The sequence below is a fragment of the Staurois parvus genome, unplaced genomic scaffold (genome assembly GCF_062004578.1).
Source record: "Staurois parvus isolate SC_StPar_1 unplaced genomic scaffold, SC_StPar_1.0 ptg001943l, whole genome shotgun sequence".
Classification (NCBI taxonomy): domain Eukaryota; kingdom Metazoa; phylum Chordata; class Amphibia; order Anura; family Ranidae; genus Staurois; species Staurois parvus.
Window position 1 is genome coordinate 76,964 of NW_028319739.1, and position 27,826 is coordinate 104,789.

The 27,826-nt window shown below is 54.0% G+C and overlaps 1 protein-coding gene across 1 annotated transcript; it reads right to left on the reverse strand.

The window, feature by feature from the left end:
• Positions 1–24: 24 nt before the first annotated feature.
• Positions 25–27,826, reverse strand: LOC149433179 (Fanconi anemia core complex-associated protein 100-like). Its single transcript, XM_089664552.1, has 10 exons — positions 27,772–27,826; positions 26,918–27,096; positions 25,124–25,242; positions 17,828–18,714; positions 12,639–12,792; positions 9,500–10,173; positions 5,001–5,125; positions 4,105–4,221; positions 3,553–3,636; positions 25–752 (listed from the first exon to the last, which is right to left on the reverse strand). Exons 2-10 carry the CDS (start codon positions 27,059–27,061, stop codon positions 621–623), a joined length of 2,436 nt encoding a protein of 811 aa, XP_089520678.1. The 5' UTR covers positions 27,062–27,096; positions 27,772–27,826; the 3' UTR covers positions 25–620.

Below are 27,826 nucleotides of genomic sequence, written 5' to 3' on the forward strand. Positions count from 1 at the left end.
CTACACCAAACACTGGACTCCATGGACTGGGACGGTTTGTGTTTTTATTATCAACAACCTACAGAGACACTTAGAAGCAGCTCTTTATTGGTACAATATCTATAAAAAATGAAATGTCAGTTTTGGGAGGAGGAGCTAGTGTAAATTATGGGAGGAGCCATACACCGCAAGGGCCCTAGAAGAAGTATATCGATGGGATAAACACTGACTTGGCAGTGCAGATTCCCTCTCTGACCTCCATGTTTCCGCTTCCAGTCTATTGGTACTTACAGGAGTTCCACCTGGACTATGGAGGAGAAACCCGGGGGGAGGTCGTACCGAGGAGGGGCCCGGGGGGAGGTCGTACCGAGGAGGGGCCCGGGGGGAGGTCGTACCGAGGAGGGGCCCGGGGGGAGGTCGTACCGAGGAGGGGCCCGGGGGGAGGTCGTACCGAGGAGGGGCCCGGGGGGAGGTCGTACCGAGGAGGGGCCCGGGGGGAGGTCGTACCGAGGAGGGGCCCGGGGGGAGGTCATACCGAGGAGGGGCCCGGGGGGAGGTCATACCGAGGACGGGCCCGGGGGGAGGTCATACCGAGGACGGGCCCGGGGGGAGGTCATACCGAGGACGGGCCCGGGGGGAGGTCATACAAAGAACAGGCCGGGGTCTCGGAGCTCGCTGTAGATATGGAGGAGTCTCTCGGTGGCTGTAATGGAAATAATATCCTCATCTACACTCAGACGCTCCTTCAAGGTCTTCAGTTCTTTCAGTAACGGCTGAAAACAGAGATTGGAGAAAAGGGGCATCAAACACTGGAACATGAAGAACATCTCATTTGTCTAAATCATTCCATGCAAAGCAGAAAAATGTAACCCGGATGGACAGACAGTCCTAGAGAAACATCGGCCGGCACTGCTGACCTCTCCTGAAAATGCTGGGCGCCCGGCTGTCAACTGATTGTACAATTCCAGCTAAAGCCGAACTTGTCTTACAAATCCCCCTCCCCCTCCCAACAGCAAAACCCAACCTGTGTAATAAACATGTATATACTTACCAATTGTCAGCCGGCTCCAGTCTAGTCACATGATCCCGTGTAAGCCAGTGGTGGCTGCATGGTGTAGTATATTGTGTGATTATATATATATATATCATACACAGAAGGAAATGCGTATTTGCCCCCGATGCTGAATATTCGCCCCTCACACAGAAATGATCGGTCTAACAATGGAATGTTCACCCCTCACACAGAAATGATCGGTCTAACAATGGAATGTTCGCCCCTCACACAGAAATGATCGGTCTAACAATGGAATGTTCGCCCCTCACACAGAAATGATCGGTCTAACAATGGAATGTTTGCCCCTCACACAGAAATGATCGGTCTAACAATGGAATGTTCGCCCCTCACACAGAAATGATCGGTCTAACAATGGAATGTTCGGTGTAACACTGAGAGACAGAATACAACAACAAATTCAGCAGAAATGCGTCTAACAAATGATGACGGATCTGCATGTTCATGAGGGAAAGAAGGATTTGATCCCCTTCACAAAACATGACTTAGTACTTGGTGGCCAATCCCTTGTTGGCAATCACAGAGGTCAGACGTTTCCTAGAGTTGGCCCCCAGGTTCGCACACATCTCAGGAGGGATTTTGGCCCACTCCTCTTGGCAGATCCTCTCCAAGTCATTAAGGTTTGGTGGCTGACGTTTGGCAACTCGAACTTTCAGCTCCTCCACAGATTTTCAATCAGATGAAGGTGTGGAGACTGGCTAGGCCACTCCAGGACCTTAATGTTCTTCTTCTTGAGCCGCTCCTTTGTTGCCTTGGCCGTGTGTTTTGGGTCATTGTCATGCTGGAACACCCATCCACCACCCATTTTCAATGCCCTGGCTGAGGGAAGAAGGTTCTCAGCCAAGATTTGGGGGTACATTGCCCCGTCCATCGTCCCTTTGATGCGGTGCAGTTGTCCTGTCCCCTTAGCAGAAAAACACCCCCAAAGCAGAATGTTTCCACCACCATGTTTCACAGTTGGGATGGTGTTCTTAGGGTCATAGGCAGCATTCCTCCTCCTCCAAACACGGCGAGTTGAGTTGATGCCAAAGAGCTGGATTTTGGTGTCCTCTGACCACAACACTTCCCACCAGTCCTCCTCGGCATCATTCAGATGTTCAGTGGCAGACTTCAGACGGGCTGGACATGGGCTTTCTTGAGCAGAGGGACCGTGCGGGCACTGCAGGATTTCAGTCCTTGTTGGCGTAGTGTGTTACCAATTGTTTTCTTGGTGACTGTGGTCCCAGCTGCCTGGAGATCATTGACAAGATCCTCACGTGTAGTTCTGGGATGATTCCTCACTGTTCTCATGATCATTGACACTCCACGAGGTGAGATCTTGCATGGTGCACCAGACCTAGGGAGACTGACACTTGTTTTGTGTTTCTTCCATTTGTGAATGATTGCACCAACTGTTGTCACCTTCTCACCAAGCTGCTTGGCCATAGTTTGGTAGCCCAGTCCAGCCTTGTGTAGGTCTACCATCTTGTCCCTGACCTCCTTGGACAGCTCTTTGGTCTTTGCCATGGTGGAGAGTTTGGAATCTGATGGTTTGATGGCTCCTGTGGACAGGTGTCTGTTTATACAGGTAACACAATGAGATTAGCAGCACTCCCTTTAAGAGACTGCTTCTAATCTCAGCTTGTTACCTGTATGAGAGACACCTGGGAGCCAGAAATCCTGCTGAATGATAGGGGATCAAATCCTTCTTTCCCTCATGAACATGCAGATCCGTCATCATTTGTTAGACGCATTTCTGCTGAATTTGTTGTTGTATTCTGTCTCTCAGTGTTACACCGAACATTCCATTGTTAGACCGATCATTTCTGTGTGAGGGGCGAACATTCCATTGTTAGACCGATCGTTTCTGTGTGAGGGGCGAACATTCCATTGTTAGACCGATCATTTCTGTGTGAGGGGAGAACATTCCATTGTTAGACCGATCGTTTCTGTGTGAGGGGCGAACATTCCATTGTTAGACCGATCGTTTCTGTGTGAGGGGTGAACATTCCATTGTTAGACCGATCGTTTCTGTGTGAGGGGGAACATTCCATTGTTAGACCGATCGTTTCTGTGTGAGGGGGGAACATTCCATTATTAGACCGATCATTTCTGTGTGAGGGGCGAACATTCACCATCGGGGGGGGGGGGGGGGGGGGGGCAAATACACATCTCCTTCACTGTAGTTACATAGTTAGTCTGGCTGCCAAAAGTCCATCCAGTTCAACCATTAAAAAAAAAAAAAAAAAGTTATACTCCTCCACCCACAGTGGATCCAGAGGAAGGTAATAATCCCAGCAAAGCACGATCCAATCTGCTCCTGCAGGGGAACAATTCCTTCCTGATCCCCCGAGAGGCAATCGGATTGGTGGATGGGGTCCTGCGTGTGTCCGTATTGTATGACATTTCTATAAGGGGCCGATCTGTTCATAGAAGGTGATTGTGACTTTATTAGAAGAAAAGATGTTTTCTGGTACATTATTGGGTAACAATCACCTCGATATTCGGGAAAAGTGACTTACCTCCTGAGCGCTAAACTGCTGCTGGACCTTCCCCAAATCCAGGTCTGGGGGGTGACCGCCATTTTGGTTTTGCTGAAGTAAGGTCTGGAGAATGAATTCAGAAGTCACATGAAACTCTTATCATGGTTTGTGCCACTAACCATCACACGCCCACTACACGCCCACTACACGCCTACTACACGCCTACTACACGCAGGGCTCCTTTACAGTAGTTGAGGGGTGGTAAAAACCAAATGGTTGAGACATGTTTATCGCCTCTCGACCATCCCCATCAGCTAGAAAGACAGCGGCCAGGGGTGTACACAGGCTGCTGCCGCAATGATTTGCTTCGTGGCTATGGCAGGAATTACACCCCCCGCGTCTTTCAGCAGATGCTACCACCCACCAAATGCAGCCCAATCAGGTGAATGGGGCCACACTGCAACCGCATCCATTGCCTGGTAGTACAGCTTTTAGGGGGTTCAAACCGAAGGAGAGACACCTCCACTACATGTCAATGGCTGAACCCCTCAAAGTATGTCCCCAATATCAGGAATTCATCTGTATTCATACCTGGAGACGACGGATCACTGCCAGGTGTAGTGCAGCCACAACGTGGACCTGGGAGCCGAGGATCTGTATTTCAATGGCCGGGACACTTCCTGCTGCAGCCAGACCTGCCACTGCTACCTGTAGGAAGAGAAATCACCGAAAAATCACCATCTGCACATTAATACCCCATTCCCGATTAAATCCCCCCTCCAGCTTCCCCTTCAGTCTGGCACAGGTGTACCGGCTCCTCCCCTTCAGTCTTGCCCAGGCGTACCGGCTCCTCCCCTCCAGTCTTGCCCAGGCGTACCGGCTCCTCCCCTCCAGTCTTGCACAGGCGTACCGGCTCCTCCCCTCCAGTCTTGCACAGGCGTACCGGCTCCTCCCCTCCAGTCTTGCACAGGCGTACCGGCTCCTCCCCTCCAGTCTTGCACAGGCGTACCGGCTCCTCCCCTCCAGTCTTGCACAGGCGTACTGGCTCCTCCCCTGGACTGGAATGACTTCCTCTGATGTCACTGCACACTGGGAGCTTCTCACAATGTGCATTAGAAGCTGCAGCCAGTCAGATAGAACTCCGTCTCACTTCCTGTCTGAAGAACAGCCAGCATCATCTAGCTCTTTCCTCCCCAGCCTGGCTGTCCCTAGCCCCGGGATGTAAAACACCGGGTCCCAGCTGGCACTCGACGATCGTCAGGTAAAGCGGACAGGGGAGAGGTCTGTATGTAAACAACACAGCTCTCTCTGCTGTCAGCAAGGACATGCTGCTTTGTATCTCTGCACAGCATATCTCCCTAGTAACAGCACACAGTTAACCCTTTGATCGCCCCTCACATTACCCCGTTCCTGCCCAGTGCCATTAGTACAGTGTCAGTGATTTTTTATTAGCACTGATTGGTGTCACTGGGGATGTCAGCACTGACCTCTTGTATCTGCAAACCGAACTCCTTCCCATCTGGGGTGACACCTTGCACCTCCACCAGGTTCTGCTCCTTCACCAGGTCCATGGACAGCAGCCAGTGCAGTACAGCCGGACACAGGGGGCTCCCTGGAAGAAAAAATAAAAAATGCAAAATGGCAATCGGCAGATCTTCGTCTTCCTGCAGCGCGGTATTTGTCCTTTGTAAATGGAAGATATCGGGTGGCAGCGGTGATCCCTGTAGCAGCAATGACACCACCACACTGCATGTGACTCCGGCACATGCAGACCTACGTTGGGCTGAGCTGGATCCATGACATAACTTCTATACCTGCAGTTCAGCTTTTACCTCCCGCTGCCCACGTAACACACATGTGCGTCAAGAAAAAGGGGCGGGCTTTAAAGCTCACATGCCACGCCTGCGCATCCGTGGGCAGCAGAGCTTTCTGTGCTGGGAGCGCAGGGACCGAGCTGGCAAAGACAGATCTCAGTCTTTACTAATGATTAGGAGCCGGCGGGACTGGCTTCTGTTCATTTGACCCCCTATGGTAGCCAATCACAGCAGTCAAACAATCAGTCAGTCCTGCCTGCCTCCCCCCCTACATAGACTTCAATGAGAAGTCGCGCCCCATAGGCTCCCGTGGGAAGTCGCGCCCCATAGGCTCCCGTGGTGAGTCGCGCCCCATAGGCTCCCGTGGTGAGTCGCGCCCCATAGGCTCCCGTGGGGAGTCGCGCCCCATAGGCTCCCGTGGGGAGTCGCCTCCCAAAGGCTTCCGTTGGAAGTCGCCTCCCATAGGAAGTTGCCTCCCATAGGCTTGCATGGAAAGTCGGGCCCCCCGTAGGCTTCCATGGGAAGTCGGGCCCCCCGTAGGCTTCCATGGGAAGTCGGGCCCCCCGTAGGCTTCCATGGGAAGTCGGGCCCCCCGTAGGCTTCCATGGGAAGTCGGGCCCCCGTAGGCTTCCATGGGAAGTCGGGCCCCCCGTAGGCTTCCATGGGAAGTCGGGCCCCCCGTAGGCTTCCATGGGAAGTCGGGCCCCCCGTAGGCTTCCATGGGAAGTCGGGCCCCCCGTAGGCTTCCATGGGAAGTCGGGCCCCCCGTAGGCTTCCATGGGAAGTCGGGCCCCCCGTAGGCTTCCATGGGAAGTCGGGCCCCCCGTAGGCTTCCATGGGAAGTCGGGCCCCCCGTAGGCTTCCATGGGAAGTCGGGCCCCCCGTAGGCTTCCATGGGAAGTCGGGCCCCCGTAGGCTTCCATGGGAAGTCGGGCCCCCGTAGGCTTCCATGAGAAAAGTCCTGTCAATAGCAGTCCTATGTGAACACGGATCTCCGCATGCCACTCTATCACTTGGAGTCTGGAACGCAGCGCCACAAACGCACACACCACCCTTTTCATAAAGGCCCTCAAAACACAACGCATGTGGATCGCATCTGTAAGAACCACCTCAATAGGAACATAATATCCAGCCTGTCATGGGAATCTGTGAGTTTCAAAACGAATCCAGACACGCATGTGTGTGGACCAGGGAGGTGCCATTCACACCCGGACATATGGGGATCACGGCAGAATCACGGCGATAGCAAAACACAAGTTCAGGCGCCATTATTTTCAGTGGCGCCTAAAAGGTGGTGCAGTTTTGCCACGATTGTCATGTGGCAAATCGCATCGTATGAAGTCCCGGACGCGGACAACCCACGGTACGCTACAAAAAAAACCTGGCGCCTAGATTCAAAGCAAATTTGTCAAGTCCTGCAGTACTCACCTGACCAGAGGATCCAACCTTATCCCGCTATTATCTGCTGATCAGGTGCCGCAGCTTGGGACCCAGGCCACCATCTTGGTCCTCCTCAGTCATCGGAAGCTGGATGCCTCTTATGGCATTAACTGAGCGTCCCAATCATGTTATCTTAGTGATTGGCTGTCACAACGGTCACATGATCAGGAGACCATCCCGCAGGCCACCATAAACAGATTCGGAGCTGCGTAGTCACTGTGCTGGAGGAAGGAGATTGAGCGCAGAACAGCGTACATATACACTATATTGCAAAAAGTATTGTCCCCCGTCCTCCAATCATGTGATTCAGGTGTCCCAATCTCCTCCAATCATGTGATTCAGGTGTCCCAATCTCCTCCATATCATGTGATTCAGGTGTTCAATCCCCTCCAATCATGTGATTCAGGTGTTCCAATCCCCGCCATATCATGTGATTCAGGTGTCCCAATCCCCGCCATATCATGTGATTCAGGTGTCCCAATCCCCTCCCAATCATGTGATTCAGGTGTCCCAATCCCCTCCATATCATGTGATTCAGGTGTCCCAATCCCCTCCATATCATGTGATTCAGGTGCTCCAATCCCCTCCCAATCATGTGATTCAGGTGCTCCAATCCCCTCCCAATCATGTGATTCAGGTGCTCCAATCCCCTCCCAGTCATGTGATTCAGGTGTTCCAATCCCCTCCCAGTCATGTGATTCAGGTGTTCCAATCCCCTCCATGTCATGTGATTCAGGTGTTCCAATCCACTCCATGTCATGTGATTCAGGTGTTCCAATCCCCTCCCAGTCATGTGATTCAGGTGTTCCAATCCCCTCCCAATCATGTGATTCAGGTGTTCCAATCCCCTCCCAATCATGTGATTCAGGTGTTCCAATCCCCTCCCAATCATGTGATTCAGGTGTTCCAATCCCCTCCCAATCATGTGATTCAGGTGTTCCAATCCCCTCCCAGTCATGTGATTCAGGCGTTCCAATCCCCTCCCAATCATGTGATTCAGGCGTTCCAATCCCCTCCCAATCATGTGATTCAGGCGTTCCAATCCCCTCCCAATCATGTGATTCAGGTGTTCCAATCCCCTCCCAATCATGTGATTCAGGCGTTCCAATCCCCTCCCAATCATGTGATTCAGGTGATCCAATCCCCTCCATATCATGTGATTCAGGTGTTCCAATCCCCTCCATGGACACAGGTGTATACAATCACGCCCCTAGGCATGCAGACGGCTTCTACAAACATTGGTGAAAGAATGGGTCGCTCTCAGGAGCTCAGTGACTCCAAGCGTGGTCCCGTGATAGGTGGTCACCTGGGCAATAAGTCCATCCGTGACATTTCCTGGCTACTAAATATTCCACGCTCAACTGTTAGTGGGATTATAACAAAGTGGAAGCCACTGGGAACAACAGCCACTCAGCCACCAAGTGGTAGGCCACGTCACATGACAGGGCGGGGTCAGCGCATGCTGAAGCGCACAGTGCGCAGAAGTCGCCAACTGTCTGCAGAGTCAATAGCTAAAGACCTCTAAACTTGGTGTGGCCTTCAGATGAGCCCAACAACAGTGTGTAGAGAGCTTCATGGAATGGGTTTCCATGGCCGAGCAGCTGCATCCAAGCCTTCCATCACCAAGTGCAATGCAAAGTGTCGGATGCCGTGGTGTAAAGCACGCCGCCACTGGACTCTAGAGCATGGAGATGTGTTCTCTGGAGGGACCAATCACGCTTTTCTGTCTGGCCATCCGATGGACATGTCTGGGTTAGGCGGTGGCCAGGAGAACGATACTTGCCTGACTGCATTGTGTAAAGTTTGGTGGAGGGGGGATTATGGTGTGGGGGTTGTTTTTCAGGGGTTGGGCTTGGCCCCCTAGTTCCAGTGAGGGGAACTCTTAAGGCGACATTTTAGACAATTTCATGCTCCGAACTTTGTGGGAGGAGTTTGGGGATGGCCCCTTCCTGTTCCAACATGACTGCCCACCAGTGCACAAAGCAAGGTCCATAAAGACGTGGAGGAGCCAGTTTGGGGTGGAGGAACTTGACTGTCCTGCACAGAGTCCTGACCTCAACCCCATAGAACACCTTTGGGATGAATTAGAGCGGAGACTGCGAGCCAGGCCTCCTCCCCCGACATCAGTGCCCCTCCCCCGACATCAGTGCCCCTCCCCCGACATCAGTGCCTGACCTGACAAATGTGCTTCTGGAAGAATGGTCCAACCTTCCCATAGACACCCTCCTAAACCTTGTGGACGGCCTTCCCAGAAGAGTTGAAGCTGTTATAGCTGCAAAGGGCGGGGCCAACTCAATATTGAACCCTACGGACTAAGACTGGGGGGCCATTAAAGGTCATGTGTGTGGGAAGGGCGGGGCCAACTCAATATTGAACCCTATGGACTAAGACTGGGGGGCTATTAAAGGTCATGTGCGTGGAAAGGGCGGGGCCAACTCAATATTGAACCCTACGGACTAAGACTGGGGGGCCATTACAGGTCATGTGCAGGGGAAAGGGCGGGGCCAACTCAATATTGAACCCTACGGACTAAGACTGGGAGGCCATTAAAGGTCATGTGTGTGGAAAGGCAGGCGGACCAATACTTGGGGCAATATAGTGTATGTATGGGGGGGGGGGGGGGGGGACAATACTTGGGGCAATATAGGGTATTTTTGTGGCATTAAAGCTATACTTCCCCATAAGGGGTTAATTTTAATGAAAATAAAACCCATTTGTCCCCGTCTGCTCACCGGAAGTTCCATTCTGCAAGGCGTGGGCCAATAAGGAGGCGGATACATGAAGTCGTGTTCTTAGCGGTGCTCCTTGGTCATCAATGGCTGCACGCCGCGTCTCATCTGACGCCTCCATAAAGACTCGGGCCACATCCTCCGGCATCACATGAAGAGACTCAAGATGGCGGCTTGTTTGGGGACCAGTGCGCAGACACTGCAGTAAGTCCACACTGTGCTCCTGTAGAGGTATACACACCCCATGCCGGGCCGGGGAAGGAGCTGCAGGCAGACCGGAGTCCCTGAAAAGTCCCTCTAAGTCATAAAACAAAGTGAAGGCCATTTTGATGGGGAAATCCAGACAGCGGTAGGTGTGAGCAGGCAGAGGGAAGGTCATCCCCGTCCTCTCTCCGGGTTTTAGCGATGGAAGAGGAAAGGAATAGGAGGTGTTGGAGGAGATCAGGACACACACAGTCCATCCTTCCTCCAGGACACAGTCAGTCCCGTTCTCCAGGGTGCAGGACACGGTGATACAGTCCGTCTGCAGCATCCGGGTCCACGACGTCCTCACGTCACACTGCAAGGGACCGCTCGTCCAATCACCGGACAGGAGCTGGCGGCTGAGTGACATCGCCTGGTTCAGCTTCTGTAATGACCTTCTCTTCTCACCGACGGCCGACTTCAGGCGAGATACTCTGCAGAGACACAACACAGCCTTACAGAAAGGGGAGGAGCGAGATACTCTGCAGAGACACAATGCAACCTTACAGAAAGTGGAGGAGCGAGATACTCTGCAGACACAACACAGCCTTACAGAAAGGGGAGGAGCGAGATACTCTGCAGAGACAACGCAACCTTACAGAAAGGGGAGGAGCGAGATACTCTGCAGAGACACAACCTTACAGAAAGGGGAGGAGCGAGATACTCTGCAGAGACACAACGCAGCCTTACAGAAAGGGGAGGAGCGAGATACTCTGCAGAGACAACGCAACCTTACAGAAAGGGGAGGAGCGAGATACTCTGCAGAGACACAATGCAGCCTTACAGAAAGGGGAGGAGCGAGATACTCTGCAGAGACAACGCAACCTTACAGAAAGGGGAGGAGCGAGATACTCTGCAGAGACAACGCAGCCTTACAGAAAGGGGAGGAGCGAGATACTCTGCAGAGACACAACGCAGCCTTACAGAAAGGGGAGGAGCGAGATACTCTGCAGACACAACACAGCCTTACAGAAAGGGGAGGAGCGAGATACTCTGCAGAGACAACGCAACCTTACAGAAAGGGGAGGAGCGAGATACTCTGCAGAGACACAATGCAGCCTTACAGAAAGGGGAGGAGCGAGATACTCTGCAGAGACAACGCAACCTTACAGAAAGGGGAGGAGCGAGATACTCTGCAGAGACACAATGCAGCCTAACAGAAAGGGGAGGAGCGAGATACTCTGCAGAGACAACGCAACCTTACAGAAAGGGGAGGAGCGAGATACTCTGCAGAGACAACGCAACCTTACAGAAAGGGGAGGAGCGAGATACTCTGCAGAGACACAACCTTACAGAAAGGGGAGGAGCTACTGCAAGAGTCTATTGGCAACCAATCTGATTGGTCAAGAGGTCCAAATGGGCATTTCCAATATTTTTCAGTTTTCGTGAAAATGTTTCCTGGTGATCCCGCCATGTAGGCCGTTGCCCAGCCACGTCCTCTTATAGGGGCGCTCACCTTTTTGTCAATAGTTCAGAATTTAAATCTTTTTATTTTGAACGGCATCATGAATATTTTCCTCCTGCAGCTGCTGAATGCTGGTGGGAGGGAGAGGAGGAGAAGCCGGCTTTCAGCAGCTGCAGGAGGAAAATGGAGAGGATCGGTTTCTGTATATGCCGACCCCGTTGCCCCTCCAGTCCATATGTAAAGTGACAGGGAGGCCACATATACAGGAACCGATCCTCTCCATTTTCCTCCTGCAGCCGCTGAAAGCCGGCTTCTCCTCCTCTCCCTCCCACTAGCATTCAGAGGGTTGCAGGAGGAAAATGGAGAGGATTGGTTCCTGTATATGCCGACCCCGTTGCCCCTCCTGTCCATATGTAAAGTGACAGGGAGGCCGCATAGGCCCCCCTGGAGCATGGGGCGGGGTCGATATTGCGACCAATGACATTACACCAGTGGCTGGGGTGTGTGGTAAAAATACGTCTCAACTATGGGGTTTTACTGACCCCCCCCACCTCAAACCGCACATGTAAATGAGCCTTTACTATCCTGAGCCGGCTGCTTTCACACTGATGCGGTTTATCGGCACCGCGGGTGCAGTGCAGTGAGTCTGTGGCTTTGCTGCGGGTTGGCTGCGCCTTGCCTTAGACTTCTATTATATCCTGCAGGTGTGGGGCCTTTTCAGAGAGCAAACCAAAACTCCTGCAATCAGGTGCGCAGCACCCCCGCAGGATATAACAGAAGTCTATGGCTCGCTGCAGCTAACCCGCAGGAAAGCCGGAGGTGCGCTGCGAGGATCAGTGTGAAAGCAGCCTGATGGTTGTTATCCCCCTTATAGGGGCTCATATTCGCTGCCAAGTCTGTGTGTCGGAGGGACCGGCCAGCACCGGCTGCAATACACAATCCGGGGGGTGCGGAGTAATTGGGTCTCACGCCATCTTGTTCTCCGGGGTGTCTGCGTTCAGAAAATAGATCGTTTCGGGGGTTTTGTTTAATCTTCAGGCCTAAAATTATTTTTTTTAAATGTGTGCGAAAAATGGAAAAAACGGCTCTGGCTGCGAAAGGGTTCAAGTGGAACTAAACCTTCAGATTTCACAATTTCCCAAAAAAGTTACACTGAAGGCGTGGTGTGAATGGGAGCGGGCACAGTTGCTCGTGTTCTCAGCCATCAAATGGCTGCTGTCATAGCTGACCACATGTGCAGCACTATGGAAACGGCAAACGGGGGCCAAGATGGCAAACGGGGGCCAAGATGGCAAACGGGGGCCAAGATGGCAAACGGGGGCCAAGATGGCAAACGGGGGCCAAGATGGCAGCTTCCTTGGCTGTGAAGAATAGGAGGGTTTAGTTCCATTTAGAGTAACGGCGGGCAAACAGAGGTCGATCTTATAAACGTTTCCTGGCGATCGTTGTCCTGATGGAAGGTCACCTGTGAGTCCCAATAAACAAAGTGCTCACCTGTCTGACACGGAGCCAATCCCGGACAGCAGCTCCCTAATCCGGAGTCCAGTGTTGTCACTCTCCAGTCCAGGCCTCTGACCGCAGCTTCCCTTCTGATTTAACCCGCGCAGCATGAGGCGCCCTCTGCTGGATAGGAGGACCAGCTCTGTGCCTGTAAAGAGAAAGATATAAAAGTTACAACAACTTCTGAAGGGCGACACAATTATCAAGTCGCAGCTCTGCAGTCGCAGTTGCCAGAAGTGTGGCTGCAAAAGAAGGGAGTAGTTATCTCTCACTGTTGGCCGACAGCTCTACTGAAGAGGAATCGCTCCCCAGCGCAGCGTGCCTTTTTGTCAGGACTAGCTCCGCCCAAACGTAAGAAGCCCACAAAACGGAAACCACGATTTAACAAATATTTAATATTCAAGCAAACTCCCCCCATCCATTCATGTCTCCATGATTTATTCTGCTGAGAAATCAATTTGAAAAACACCCCCCTTAACATTTCTAGCTGCGGCCATCTTGAGTAAGGGCAGATAATTCATGACTTCCCGAAGCTAGGAAAGCCCCTCCTCCCCTCCTGGAGACTCCTGGGATGTAAGACATAATTTTGGCCTGAAACCATGAAGACACTGAAGAAATCTGGGGAATGACACCGGAGTACATACAGTGCAGGATATAAGTATTTGCTCCCCTGGACTGTATACAATGTATGTCATCATTACAGACAAATATATACATACAGTGCAGGAAATGTGTATTCGCTCCCCGGCTGATGCTGAATGTTCGCCCCTCACACAGAAACGATCGGTCTAACAATGGAATGTTCGCCCCTCACACAGAAACGATCGGTCTAACAATGGAATGTTCGCCCCTCACACAGAAACGATCGGTCTAACAATGGAATGTTCGCCCCTCACACAGAAACGATCGGTCTAACAATGGAATGTTCGCCCCTCACACAGAAACGATCGGTCTAACAATGGAATGTTCGCCCCTCACACAGAAATGATCGGTCTAACAATGGAATGTTCGCCCCTCACACAGAAATGATCGGTCTAACAATGGAATGTTCGCCCCTCACACAGAAACGATCGGTCTAACAATGGAATGTTCGCCCCTCACACAGAAACGATCGGTCTAACAATGGAATGTTCGCCCCTCACACAGAAACGATCGGTCTAACAATGGAATGTTCGGTGTAACACTGAGAGACAGAATACAACAACAAATTCAGCAGAAATGTGTCTAACAAATGATGACGGATCTGCATGTTCATGAGGGAAAGAAGGATTTGATCCCCTATCATTCAGCAGGATTTCTGGCTCCCAGGTGTCTCTCATACAGGTAACAAGCTGAGATTAGAAGCAGTCTCTTAAAGGGAGTGCTGCTAATCTCATTGTGTTACCTGTATAAAAGACACCTGTCCACAGGAGCCATCAAACCATCAGATTCCAAACTCTCCACCATGGCAAAGACCAAAGAGCTGTCCAAGGATGTCAGGGACAAGATGGTAGACCTACACAAGGCTGGACTGGGCTACCAAACTATGGCCAAGCAGCTTGGTGAGAAGGTGACAACAGTTGGTGCAATCATTCACAAATGGAAGAAACACAAAACAAGTGTCAGTCTCCCTAGGTCTGGTGCACCATGCAAGATCTCACCTCGTGGAGTGTCAATGATCATGAGAACAGGGAGGAATCATCCCAGAACTACACGTGAGGATCTTGTCAATGATCTCCAGGCAGCTGGGACCACAGTCACCAAGAAAACAATTGGTACCACACTACGCCGACAAGGACTGAAATCCTGCAGTGCCCGCACGGTCCCTCTGCTCAAGAAAGCCCATGTCCAGGCCCGTCTGAAGTCTGCCACTGAACATCTGAATGATGCCGAGGAGGACTGGTGGGAAGTGTTGTGGTCAGAGGAGACCAAAATCCAGCTCTTTGGCATCAACTCAACTCGCCGTGTTTGGAGGAGGAGGAATGCTGCCTATGATCCCAAGAACACCATCCCAACTGTGAAACATGGTGGTGGAAACATTCTGCTTTGGGGGGGGGGGGGGGGTTTCTGCTAAGGGGACAGGACAACTGCACCGCATCAAAGGGACGATGGACGGGGCAATGTACCATCAAATCTTGGGTGAGAACCTTCTTCCCTCAGCTAGGGCATTGAAAATGGGTGGTGGATGGGTGTTCCAGCATGACAATGACCCAAAACACACGGCCAAGGCAACAAAGGAGCGGCTCAAGAAGAAGCACATTAAGGTCCTGGAGTGGCCTAGCCAGTCTCCACACCTTCATCCGATGGAAAATCTGTGGAGGAGCTGAAAGTTCGAGTTGCCAAACGTCAGCCACCAAACCTTAATGACTTGGAGAGGATCTGCCAAGAGGAGTGGGCCAAAATCCCTCCTGAGATGTGTGCGAACCTGGGGGCCAACTCCAGGAAACGTCTGACCTCTGTGATGGCCAACAAGGGATTGGCCACCAAGTACTAAGTCATGTTTTGTGAAGGGGATCAAATCCTTCTTTCCCTCATGAACATGCAGATCCGTCATCATTTGTTAGACGCATTTCTGCTGAATTTGTTGTTGTATTCTGTCTCTCAGTGTTACACCGAACATTCCATTGTTAGACCGATCATTTCTGTGTGAGGGGCGACCATTCCATTGTTAGACCGATCATTTCTGTGTGAGGGGCGAACATTCCATTGTTAGACCGATCATTTCTGTGTGAGGGGCGAACATTCCATTGTTAGACCGATCATTTCTGTGTGAGGGGCGAACATTCCATTGTTAGACCGATCGTTTCTGTGTGAGGGGCGAACATTCCATTGTTAGACCGATCATTTCTGTGTGAGGGGCGAACATTCAGCATCAACCGGGGAGCAAATACACATTTCCTTCACTGTATGCGGGGTCCAGGGAAATCGGATACAGTGAACGCGGGGTCCGGGGAGAGCGGATACAGTGAACGCGGGGTCCGGGGAGAGCGGATACAGTGAACGCGGGGTCCGGGGAGAGCGGATACAGTGAACGCGGGGTCCGGGGAGAGCGGATACAGTGAACGCGGGGTCCGGGGAGAGCGGATACAGTGAACGCGGGGTCCGGGGAGAGCGGATACAGTGAACGCGGGGTCCGGGGAGAGCGGATACAGTGAACGCGGGGTCCGAGGAGAGCGGATACAGTGAACGCGGGGTCCGGGGAGAGCGGATACAGTGAACGCGGGGTCCGGGGAGAGCGGATACAGTGAACGCGGGGTCCGGGGAGAGCGGATACAGTGAACGCGGGGTCCGGGGAGAGCGGATACAGTGAACGCGGGGTCCGGGAAGAGCGGATACAGTGAATGCGGGGTCCGGGAAGAGCGGATACAGTGAATGCGGGGTCCGGGAAGAGCGGATACAGTGAATGCGGGGTCCGGGAAGAGCGGATACAGTGAATGCGGGGTCCGGGAAGAGCGGATACAGTGAATGCGGGGTCCGGGGGGGAGCGGATATAGCGAATGCGGGGTCCGGGGAGAGCGGATATAGTGAATGCGGGGTCCGGGGGAGGGGATACAGTGAATGCGGGGTCCCGGGGGGAGCGGATATAGTGAATGCGGGGTCCGGGAAGAGCGGATACAGTGAATGCGGGGTCCGGGAAGAGCGGATACAGTGAATGCGGGGTCCGGGAAGAGCGGATACAGTGAATGCGGGGTCCGGGAAGAGCGGATACAGTGAATGCGGGGTCCGGGAAGAGCGGATACAGTGAATGCGGGGTCCGGGAAGAGCGGATACAGTGAATGCGGGGTCCGGGAAGAGCGGATACAGTGAATGCGGGGTCCGGGAAGAGCGGATACAGTGAATGCGGGGTCCGGGGAGAGCAAATACAGTGAATGCGGGGTCCGGGGAGAGCGGATATAGTGAATGTGGGGTCCGGGGAGAGCAAATACAGTGAATGCAGGGTCCGGGGGGAGCGGATACAGTGAATGTGGGGTCCGGGGGGAGCGGATACAGTGAATGTGGGGTCCGGGGAGAGCGGATATAGTGAATGCGGGGTCCGGGGAGAGTGGATACAGTGAATGCGGGGTCCGGGGAGAGAGGATGTAGTGAATGCGGGGTCCGGGGAGAGAGCATACAGTGAATGCGGGGTCCGGGGAGAGCGGATATAGTGAATGTGGGGTCCGGGGAGAGCGGATATATGGAATGCGGGTCCGGGGAGAGAGGATATAGTGAATGCGGGGTCCTGGGAGAGCGGATATAGTGAATGCGGGGTCCGGGGAGAGCAAATACAGTGAATGCGGGGTCCAGGGGGAGCGGATACAGTGAATGTGGGGTCCGGGGGGAGCGGATGTAGTGAATGTGGGGTCCGGGGAGAGCGGATATAGTGAATGCGGGGTCCGGGGAGAGTGGATACAGTGAATGCGGGGTCCGGGGAGAGAGGATGTAGTGAATGCGGGGTCCGGGGAGAGAGCATACAGTGAATGCGGGGTCCGGGGAGAGCGGATATAGTGAATGTGGGGTCCGGGGAGAGCGGATATATGGAATGCGGGTCCGGGGAGAGAGGATATAGTGAATGCGGGGTCCTGGGAGAGCGGATATAGTGAATGCGGGGACCGGGGAGAGCGGATATAGGGAATGCGGGGTCCGGGGAGAGCGGATATAGTGAATGCGGGGTCCGGGGAGAGGGGATATAGTGAATGCGGGGTCCGGGGAGAGCGGATATAGGGAATGCGGGGTCCGGGGAGAGCGGATATAGGGAATGCGGGGTCCGGGGAGAGCGGATATAGTGAATGCGGGGTCCGGGGAGAGGGGATATAGTGAATGCGGGGTCCGGGGAGAGCGGATATAGTGAATGCGGGGTCCGGGGAGAGCGGATATAGTGAACGCGGGATCCGGGGAGAGCGGATATAGTGAACGCGGGGTCCGGGGAGAGCGGATACAGTGAACGCGGGGTCCGGGGAGAGCGGATACAGTGAACGCGGGGTCCGGGGAGAGCGGATACAGTGAACGCGGGGTCCGGGGAGAGCGGATATAGTGAATGCGGGGTCCGGGGAGAGCGGATACAGTGAATGCGGGGTCCCGGGGGGAGCGGATATAGCGAATGCAGGGTCCGGGGGGAGCGGATACAGTGAATGCGGGGTCCGGGGGGAGCGGATACAGTGAATGTGGGGTCCGGGGGGAGCGGATATAGTGAATGCGGGGGAGGGGATATAGTGACTGGGACCTACCATCAGAATTGTGAATGTTCTGGGATACGGCTGCAATCATAGGCACATGATGTCGGACTGATGACACAACGGAACCCCTTGGTGCAGAGGCAGTGGCTCCATCCTCGGCTCCGGGAATGGTGATGGAGAAGAGGTCGGAGTGGTTGCTGTAGGTGACCCCGGCTGTGGAGTACAATGTGCAGCACACTGGAGCGTGCACAGGATACCTCCGATATTCACAGGCTGCACCTTCCTCTTCACCTCCAGACGTCACCGACACCAAGGAGCCCCTCTGTCCAATCAGCAGCACACAGTCACAGGGAACCTTCCCAGAGCCCCCGATTGGCTGCTCAGTGCCGCCATCAATCGGTCCCATCTTAGTTGCCCCAACAGAGACCACCGGCTGCTCCAAGTGGTAGAGAAGTGTCAATGAGCTCTGATTGTCGTAACAAGAACCGGAATTCTTCAATGGAAAATATGCCACCCGACCGTCGGGGAAGCCGCAAAGGATTATGGGGGAATCGAGCATAGCCAGATCAACGCCAAACAATCGACTGAACAACCGAGCTTCCAGAAGGAAGGCAGACGGGATTGCGTTCACTTTGTCTTCTTTCCATAATGAGACACAGCACAGGACGGGGTGCGGAGGAGGAGCGTTCAGAGTGACCACCATGCCTGGTAATGTCACCTCTCTGGACGGCGATGGGTTCGGGTCTTCATAACGGAGCGATTTCCTGGGAAAGACTTTCATTTTCCATTCTTTGGATTGCTGCACAGCGAGGACCAGAACATCACCGGCCAATGTCAAGGAGCAGACGCCGGGGTCCTGCAAGCAGCAAAAACCGGGTCCAATATGGTGGACAGTCACCCCTCCCTTCTGTGTTGTAGAATCTGCTTCCAGCAACAACCTGCAGAGATAAAAACGAATATCCAAACGATTAGAGAACGACTTCAGATAACAGGAGGAACCAATCAGAGAACTGTCAGTGCAGCTTTCCTCAATCAGGGATCCTGCTGAGGGTGACAGGAGCACCACTGACACCAGCTGCATGTAAGGGACATTCTTCCCACTGACCCCCAATGTAAGGGACATTCTTCCCAGTGACCCCCAATGTAAGGGACATTCTTCCCACTGACCCCCAATGTAAGGGACATTCTTCCCACTGACCCCCAATGTAAGGGACATTCTTCCCACTGACCCCCAATGTAAGGGACATTCATCCCACTGACCCCCCAATGTAAGGGACATTCTTCCCACTGACCCCCAATGTAAGGGACATTCATCCCACTGACCCCCCAATGTAAGGGACATTCATCCCACTGACCCCCAATGTAAGGGACATTCATCCCACTGACCCCCCAATGTAAGGGACATTCTTCCCGCTGATCACCAATGTAAGGGACATTCTTCCCACTGACCCCCCAATGTAAGGGACATTCTTCCCACTGATCCCCAACGTAAGGGACATTCTTCCCACTGACCCCCAACGTAAGGGACATTCCTCCCACTGACCCCCCCAACGTAAGGGACATTCTTCCCACTGACCCCCAATGTAAGGGACATTCTTCCCACTGACCCCCAATGTAAGGGACATTCTTCCCACTGACCCCCAATGTAAGGGACATTCTTCCCACTGACCCCCAATGTAAGGGACATTCATCCCACTGACCCCCAATGTAAGGGACATTCATCCCACTGACCCCCAATGTAAGGGACATTCTTCCCACTGACCCCCCAATGTAAGGGACATTCTTCCCACTGATCCCCAACGTAAGGGACATTCTTCCCACTGATCCCCAACGTAAGGGACATTCCTCCCACTGACCCCCCCAATGTAAGGGACATTCTTCCCACTGACCCCCAATGTAAGGGACATTCTTCCCACTGACCCCCCCAATGTAAGGGACATTCTTCCCACCGACCACCAATGTAAGGGACATTCTTCCCACCGACCACCAATGTAAGGGACATTCTTCCCACCGACCCCCAATGTAAGGGACATTCATCCCACTGACCCCCCAATGTAAGGGACATTCTTCCCACTGACCACCCAATGTAAGGGACATTCTTCCCACTGACCCCCCAATGTAAGGGACATTCTTCCCACTGACCCCCCAATGTAAGGGACATTCTTCCCACTGACCACCCAATGTAAGGGACATTCTTCCCACTGACCCCCCAATGTAAGGGACATTCTTCCCACTGACCCCCCCCCCAATGTAAGGGACATTCTTCCCACTGACCACCAATGTAAGGGACATTCTCCCCACTGACCCCCAATGTAAGGGACATTCTTCCCACTGACCCCCCCCAATGTAAGGGACATTCTTCCCACTGACCCCCAATGTAAGGGACATTCTTCCCACTGACCCCCCAATGTAAGGGACATTCTTCCCACTGATCACCAATGTAAGGGACATTCTTCCCACTGACCACCAATGTAAGGGACATTCTTCCCACTGATCACCAATGTAAGGGACATTCTTCCCACTGACCCCCCCCCCAATGTAAGGGACATTCTTCCCACTGACCCCCCAATGTAAGGGACATTCTTCCCACTGATCCCCCCAATGTAAGGGACATTCTTCCCACTGACCCCCAATGTAAGGGACATTCTTCCCACTGACCCCCAATGTAAGGGGCATTCTTCCCACTGACCCCCAATGTAAGGGGCATTCTTCCCACTGACCCCCAATGTAAGGGGCATTCTTCCCACTGACCCCCAATGTAAGGGGCATTCTTCCCACTGACCCCCAATGTAAGGGGCATTCTTCCCACTGACCCCCAATGTAAGGGGCATTCTTCCCACTGACCCCCAATGTAAGGGGCATTCTTCCCACTGACCACCAATGTAAGGGACATTCTTCCCACTGACCCCCAATGTAAGGGAAATTCTTCCCACTGACCCCCAATGTAAGGGACATTCTTCCCACTGACCCCCAATGTAAGGGACATTCTTCCCACTGACCCCCAATGTAAGGGACATTCTTCCCACTGACCCCCAATGTAAGGGAAATTCTTCCCACTGACCCCCAATGTAAGGGACATTCTTCCACTGACCCCCAATGTAAGGGACATTCTTCCCACTGACCACCAATGTAAGGGACATTCTTCCCACTGACCCCCCAATGTAAGAGACATTCTTCCCACTGACCCCCAATGTAAGGGACATTCTTCCACTGACCCCCAATGTAAGGGACATTCTTCCCACTGACCCCCAATGTAAGGGACATTCTTCCACTGACCCCCAATGTAAGGGAAATTCTTCCCACTGACCCCCAATGTAAGGGACATTCTTCCACTGACCCCCAATGTAAGGGACATTCTTCCACTGACCCCCAATGTAAGGGACATTCTTCCACTGACCCCCAATGTAAGGGACATTCTTCCCACTGACCACCAATGTAAGGGACATTCTTCCACTGACCACCAATGTAAGGGACATTCTTCCCACTGACCCCCAATGTAAGGGACATTCTTCCCACTGACCACCAATGTAAGGGACATTCTTCCCACTGACCCCCCAATGTAAGGGACATTCTTCCCACTGACCCCCCAATGTAAGGGACATTCTTCCCACTGACCACCAATGTAAGGGACATTCTTCCACTGACCACCAATGTAAGGGACATTCTTCCCACTGACCCCCCAATGTAAGGGACATTCTTCCCACTGACCCCCAATCTAAGGGACATTCTTCCACTGACCACCAATGTAAGGGACATTCTTCCACTGACCACCAATGTAAGGGACATTCTTCCCACTGATCACCAATGTAAGGGACATTCTTCCCACTGACCACCAATGTAAGGGACATTCTTCCCACTGACCCCCCAATGTAAGGGACATTCTTCCCACTGACCCCCCAATGTAAGGGACATTCTTCCCACTGACCACCAATGTAAGGGACATTCTTCCACTGACCACCAATGTAAGGGACATTCTTCCCACTGACCCCCCAATGTAAGGGACATTCTTCCCACTGACCCCCAATCTAAGGGACATTCTTCCACTGACCACCAATGTAAGGGACATTCTTCCCACTGACCACCAATGTAAGGGACATTCTTCCACTGACCACCAATGTAAGGGACATTCTTCCCACTGACCACCAATGTAAGGGACATTCTTCCCACTGACCACCAATGTAAGGGACATTCTCCCCACTGACCCCCAATGTAATGAAGCCCTTGGTTCTTGGCCCACACACAGTAAACGGTACAATCAGCTCTGCATATCGGGAAGGATGTGATGTTTGGTGTCAGTATGACATGAAGTGGACCTAAATCTGACCCAATATTTACATTCTGGAGGAATCAGTTGTATTGTCTTCTCCTTCCTGGGAATGTTGGTCCGGAGAGATCACTGGTTCTGATTTCCTGATTATAGGACTCTCAGCCCGCCCAGCCAATGCCATACAGATGGAGGAATTCCCACCTGAATAGACTGTTTTGTTAAGGAGGAACTCTGAATCCAGCCAAGCTTCTCACATCTTCATAAAGCTGAACCAGGAGGAACAAATACCTACGTCTGCTGCATTGGTCAGACAGCCGCCAGGTCCCACGCCATCAGCTCCCTGGATTCCTCCAGGTGTCAGTCTTCATCTGCCCTGATTGGCTGGCATGGGATGACGTCACACGCATCAAGACTTGGGAAGAAGCCGAGATGCCATGAACAGGCCCAGGAGTAGAACAGTGGCTTGGTGGTTAGCACTTCTGCTTTGTGGCCCCCCAGGTTCAAGTCCTGGTCGGGACACTATCTGCATTGAATTAGCTCTCCCTTGGGGTGTCCTCCAGGCTTTGCTCATGCTGGTTCCTAATATTTAGACGAGATATACGGCCTTCAACTGTAAGCTCCTCGAAGACAGGGACTGACGCACTGAGGGATCAGGTGACTCAGTCTACAAGGCACATTCGTTTCTCCGCAATTGCTGAGGGTGAAATCACGCTAATGGGTGAAATAAATAAACAGCTGCTAGCATGCCCATAGATGCCCATAACTATAGCAATGCTCATGACCGTCACCAATGGAGAACAAGAAAGTGAGGGCCAAGCCAACACTTGTGACGTCACCACGCACTGGAGAACAAGAAAGTGAGGGCTGAGCCAACGCTTGTGACATCACCACGCAATGGAGAACGAGAAAGTGAGGGCCGAGCCAACGCTTGTGACGTCACCACGCACTGGAGAATGAGAAAGTGAGGGCTGAGCCAACGTCTGTGACGTCACTACGCAATGGAGAACAAGAAAGTGAGGGCTGAGCCAACGCTTGTGACGTCACCACGCAATGGAGAACAAGAAAGTGAGGGCTGAGCCAACGCTTGTGACGTCACCACGCACTGGAGAACAAGAAAGTGAGGGCCGAGCCAACGTCTGTGACGTCACTACGCAATGGAGAACAAGAAAGTGAGGGCTGAGCCAACGCTTGTGACGTCACCACGCACTGGAGAATGAGAAAGTGAGGGCTGAGCCAACGCTTGTGACGTCACCACGCAATGGAGAAAAAGAAAGTGAAGGCTGAGCCAACGCTTGTGACGTCACCACGCAATGGAGAACAAGAAAGTGAAGGCTGAGCCAACGCTTGTGACGTCACCACGCAATGGAGAACAAGAAAGTGAGGGCCGAGCCAACGCTTGTGATGTCACCACGCACTGGAGAACAAGAAAGTGAGGGCCGAGCCAACGCTTGTGATGTCACCACGCACTGGAGAACAAGAAAGTGAAGGCTGAGCCAACGCTTGTGATGTCACCACGCATTGGAGAACGAGAAAGTGAGGGCTGAGCCAACGTCTGTGACGTCACCACGCAATGGAGAACAAGAAAGTGAAGGCTGAGCCAACGCTTGTGACGTCACCACGCAATGGAGAACAAGAAAGTGAGGAGCTGAGCCAACATTTGTGACATCACCACGCACTGGAGAACAAGGAAGTTAGGGCGGAGCCAAAGTTTGTGACATCACCACACATTGGAGAACAATGAAGCTAGGGCAGAACCATAAGTCCGGGCCTAGTCGCGGTCCAAAGTCCGGGCCTAGTCGCGGTCCAAAGTCCGGGCCTACTCGCGGTCCAAAGTCCGGGCCTACTCGCGGTCCAAAGTCCGGGCCTACTCGCGGTCCAAAGTCCGGGCCTACTCGCGGTCCAAAGTCCGGGCCTACTCGCGGTCCAAAGTCCGGGCCTACTCGCGGTCCAAAGTCCGGGCCTACTCGCGGTCCAAAGTCCGGGCCTACTCGCGGTCCAAAGTCCGGGCCTACTCGCGGTCCAAAGTCCGGGCCTACTCGCGGTCCAAAGTCCGGGCCTACTCGCGGTCCAAAGTCCGGGCCTACTCGCGCTCCCAGTCCGGGCCTACTCGCGCTCCCAGTCCGGGCCTACTCGCGCTCCCAGTCCGGGCCTACTCGCGCTCCCAGTCCGGGCCTACTCGCGCTCCCAGTCCGGGCCTACTCGCGCTCCCAGTCCGGGCCTACTCGCGCTCCCAGTCCGGGCCTACTCGCGCTCCCAGTCCGGGCCTAGTCGCGCTCCCAGTCCGGGCCTACTCGCGCTCCCAGTCCGGGCCTGCCCCCGGGTCATCAGTGTGGAGTCACATGTAAATGATGGGAGGAGAATTGTTGTGACCGCTCCGGCTTGTGCAGCGCTTTGTAACATGTCGGTGCAATCAACGGTTTTGTATGTAGGCGCACGTGTTTACATTCCTACGTGGGGGTGGGGGTGGGGGGGGGGTTCTCAAAAATATTTTGTGGGGTTAAGTGCTTTGGTGTAACAAATTTTTTCCACTTTTGTTTTTAATAAACTTTATTTTTAGCATCACATAAGGGACAAAAATATGATTATTTTTGAAGACAGGTTCTCTTTACGGAGGCTTAAAAGGCCAATAAGACCCCTGAAGTCTCACCTCCCCCCCCCCAGTGAAGCTGGAGTACAGATTAGCTTCTTACTAGGTGGGGACAGTGACACCGAGACCCGGAGTGACATTTTACACATGGCTGCTGGATCATTAGCAGGAAGAGGAGATCAGCGAGTGGATGTTCTCTGATCTCCCTCCCCTTTAGGAGGCCCCCGCTATGCCGTCCCAGGTCAGCCAATGGGCGCACGCATCCTGGGAAACATGGTGGAGGAAACATAAATGTCACTCACTGGATTCGTGGAATCGACTTGGCAGCTGCACAGCCACTGGATTGCCAGATTTACACAACCCCCGGCGGCTGTATCTACACCCCTCCCCCGCAGCGGCGGTAAAAGGGTTACTACATTATAATATACAGAATAGAAGTCCATAGCGACACTTGCGGGACGTGTGAGAATATCGGCAATGTCAGGTGACTCACCTCCCCGCCTCATCCCATTCCAGGCGGTAGACTCCGCGCCGCGCACACACGACGTACAGCTGCCGGTGACCGGCGTCCACTTCCACATGGAAGATTCTGGAAGGAAATAAATATACAGCCTGGAAGAAAAAAAGTGTCTATTATCAATAAACTGAGTCATGTGACTGAGGAGGGCCATCACCAACGCAGCATCTGTGCTGTTCATTGTCAATAAAGATTTATTTCCATGAATGGGTTCACCTTCGTGCGATGCGGTTTGCCGCGTGATTGTTATGGCCGGTTGCAGTGCGTTTTATCACGTGGTGAATGTGCGATTGAGGCCCCATTCACATGTCCTTAGCGTGTTCCCACGTGAACGGGCTGCTCTATGCACATCTGTTGCTCCAAAGAAGCTCGGGGACAAAACGCTGGTCCTGAACCCGGCACCGTCTGACTATTGGGCCGCATTCGGGGGGGCGCTCCGGATACGTGGCACCAAATGCGTGTCGTGCGCTTTTCTGTGATTTAGAATCTGCCCACTATTCCCAATCACCTTTATGTGAAGGGGGCCTTAAAGAGACGGTCAGGCTGCCCCCCACCTGTCCCCGCTGCCCCCCACCTGTCCCCTCTGCCCCCCACCTGTCCATGCTGCCCTCCACCTGCCCCCCACCTGTCCCCGCTGCCCTCCACCTGTCCACGCTGCCCCCCACCTGTCCCCTCTTCCCTCCACCTGCCCCCTCCTACCCCCACTGTCCCCTCTGCCCCCCCACCTGTCCCCTCCTACCCCCCACCTGTCCCCTCCTCCCTCCACCTGCCCCCTCCTACTCCCACTGTCCCCTCTGCCCCCCACCTGTCCCCTCCTCCCCCCACCTGCCCCCTCCTACCCCCACTGTCCCCTCCTCCCTCCACCTGCCCCCTCCTACTCCCACTGTCCCCTCTGCCCCCCACCTGTCCACGCTGCCCCCCCACCTGTCCACGCTGCCCCCCCCACCTGTCCACGCTGCCCTCCACCTGCCCCCCACCTGTCCACGCTGCCCCCCACCTGTCCACGCTGCCCTCCCCCTGTCCCCCACCTGTCCCCTCTGCCCCCCACCTGTCCCCTCTTCCCTCCACCTGCCCCCTCCTACCCCCACCTGTCCCCTCTGCCCCCCACCTGTCCCCTCTTCCCTCCACCTGCCCCCTCCTACCCCCACTGTCCCCTCTGCCCGCCCACCGTCCCCTCCTACCCCCCCACCTGTCCCCTCCGCCTCCCAGACTGTCCCCTCCGCCCCCCACCTGTCCCCTCCTCCCTCCACCTGCCCCCTCCTACCCCCACCGTCCCCTCCGCCTCCCACCTGCCCCCTCCTACCCCCACCGTCCCCTCCGCCTCCCACCTGTCCCCTCCTCCCCCCACCTGTCCCCTCCGCCTCCCACCTGTCCCCTCCTCCCCCCACCTGTCCCCTCCGCCCTCCACCTGTCCCCTCCTCCCTCCACCTGCCCCCTCCTACCCCCACTGTCCCCTCCACCCCCCACCTGTCCCCTCCTCCCTCCACCTGTCCCCGCTGTCCCCTCCGCCCTCCACCTGCCCCCTCCTACCCCCCCACCTGTCCCCTCCACCCTCCACCTGTCCCCTCCGCCCCCCTCTTCCCTCCACCTGTCCCCGCTGTCCCCCACCTGTCCCCTCCGCCCTCCACCTGTCCCCTCCGCCCCCCACCTGTCCCCTCTTCCCTCCACCTGTCCCCTCTTCCCCCCACCTGTCCCCTCTTCCCCCCACCTGTCCCCGCTGTCCCCCACCTGTCCCCTCTGCCCCCATATTGTGCGTTTCGAATCTCTTACCGTTATCGCCTTCCTCTGCAGGCAGAAAACATGGAGGGATTCCCCACCCCCACACACATAGAGATCGCTGCCCCGGGGGGCAAGGAGGCCTCTACCTGAGGGCAGACCACCGGCCGGGCACTGCAACTGCACCAACTGCTCCATTTTGGGAATCGTGCGTCTTCATCCCACAGTCAGATCTACGGAGGAAAGAGAGGCCATGGGGTCAGAACGCAGATCGCCCAATCGCTGGAATCTCAGACAATCTACCATACTACAGCAGACGTCAGCCTGGACTGGGCGGCCTTCACTCCGCTCCGTGTTTTCTCAGCAATCCTCAGATTTCTAAATATAAAGTTCAATTTCTTTTTTTTTTGTCTTCTCTCAGAGCCGCCGATCCCCTGCAGCCTCTTTGCTGCCACTTCCTGTCTCCGTACCCTCCAGTGACGGCTGCTTGGCATTTCTCAGGGCGGGTTTCCATATCGGAGTCATGTGTTTCCAAACAGCCACTGGAAGCCCATGTGGTGGGGTGACAACACAGGAATGCAATAAGGGGACAGGAGGTTAAGTGTTGTCACCCCATAACAGGAAGTGCCTGAACAAGCAGCTTCATGGCAGGATCACCAGGGAAAGCAGTGGGTCATGTCCGTAGAATGTGTGTTAAAAGTGGCCGCTTGTTGTCTCCATTGGAAGCCTGTGACAGGGTGACAACACAGGAGCACAACAGGGACACAGAGTTGTCACCTTATAACAGGAAGTGCCTGAACAAGGGCCTTCATGGCAGGATCACCGGGGATTATGCTAATGAAAGTTGAAGACTGGAAAAAAAAAAAAAGGAGGCGAGGGGGGAGGAAGGGGAGAGGGGGGGGTCCTACCATAGAAGCCGCTTGAATCTCCCGCTATCCCCCTTTTCCGTAAGAGAATATTCCA

Bases quoted from the DNA above. Each gene is read 5' to 3' on its own strand.
- LOC149433179 (XM_089664552.1), bottom strand. From the start codon at position 27,061: ATGGAGCAGTTGGTGCAGTTGCAGTGCCCGGCCGGTGGTCTGCCCTCA. The intron at 25,243-26,917 runs GTAAGAGATTCG...TTTTTCTTCCAG, and splicing joins TGCAGAGGAAGGCGATAACG to GCTGTATATTTATTTCCTTC. The intron at 5,126-9,499 runs GTGAGCAGACGG...TTTTTCTTCCAG, and splicing joins CTTGCAGAATGGAACTTCCG to GGAGCCCCCTGTGTCCGGCT.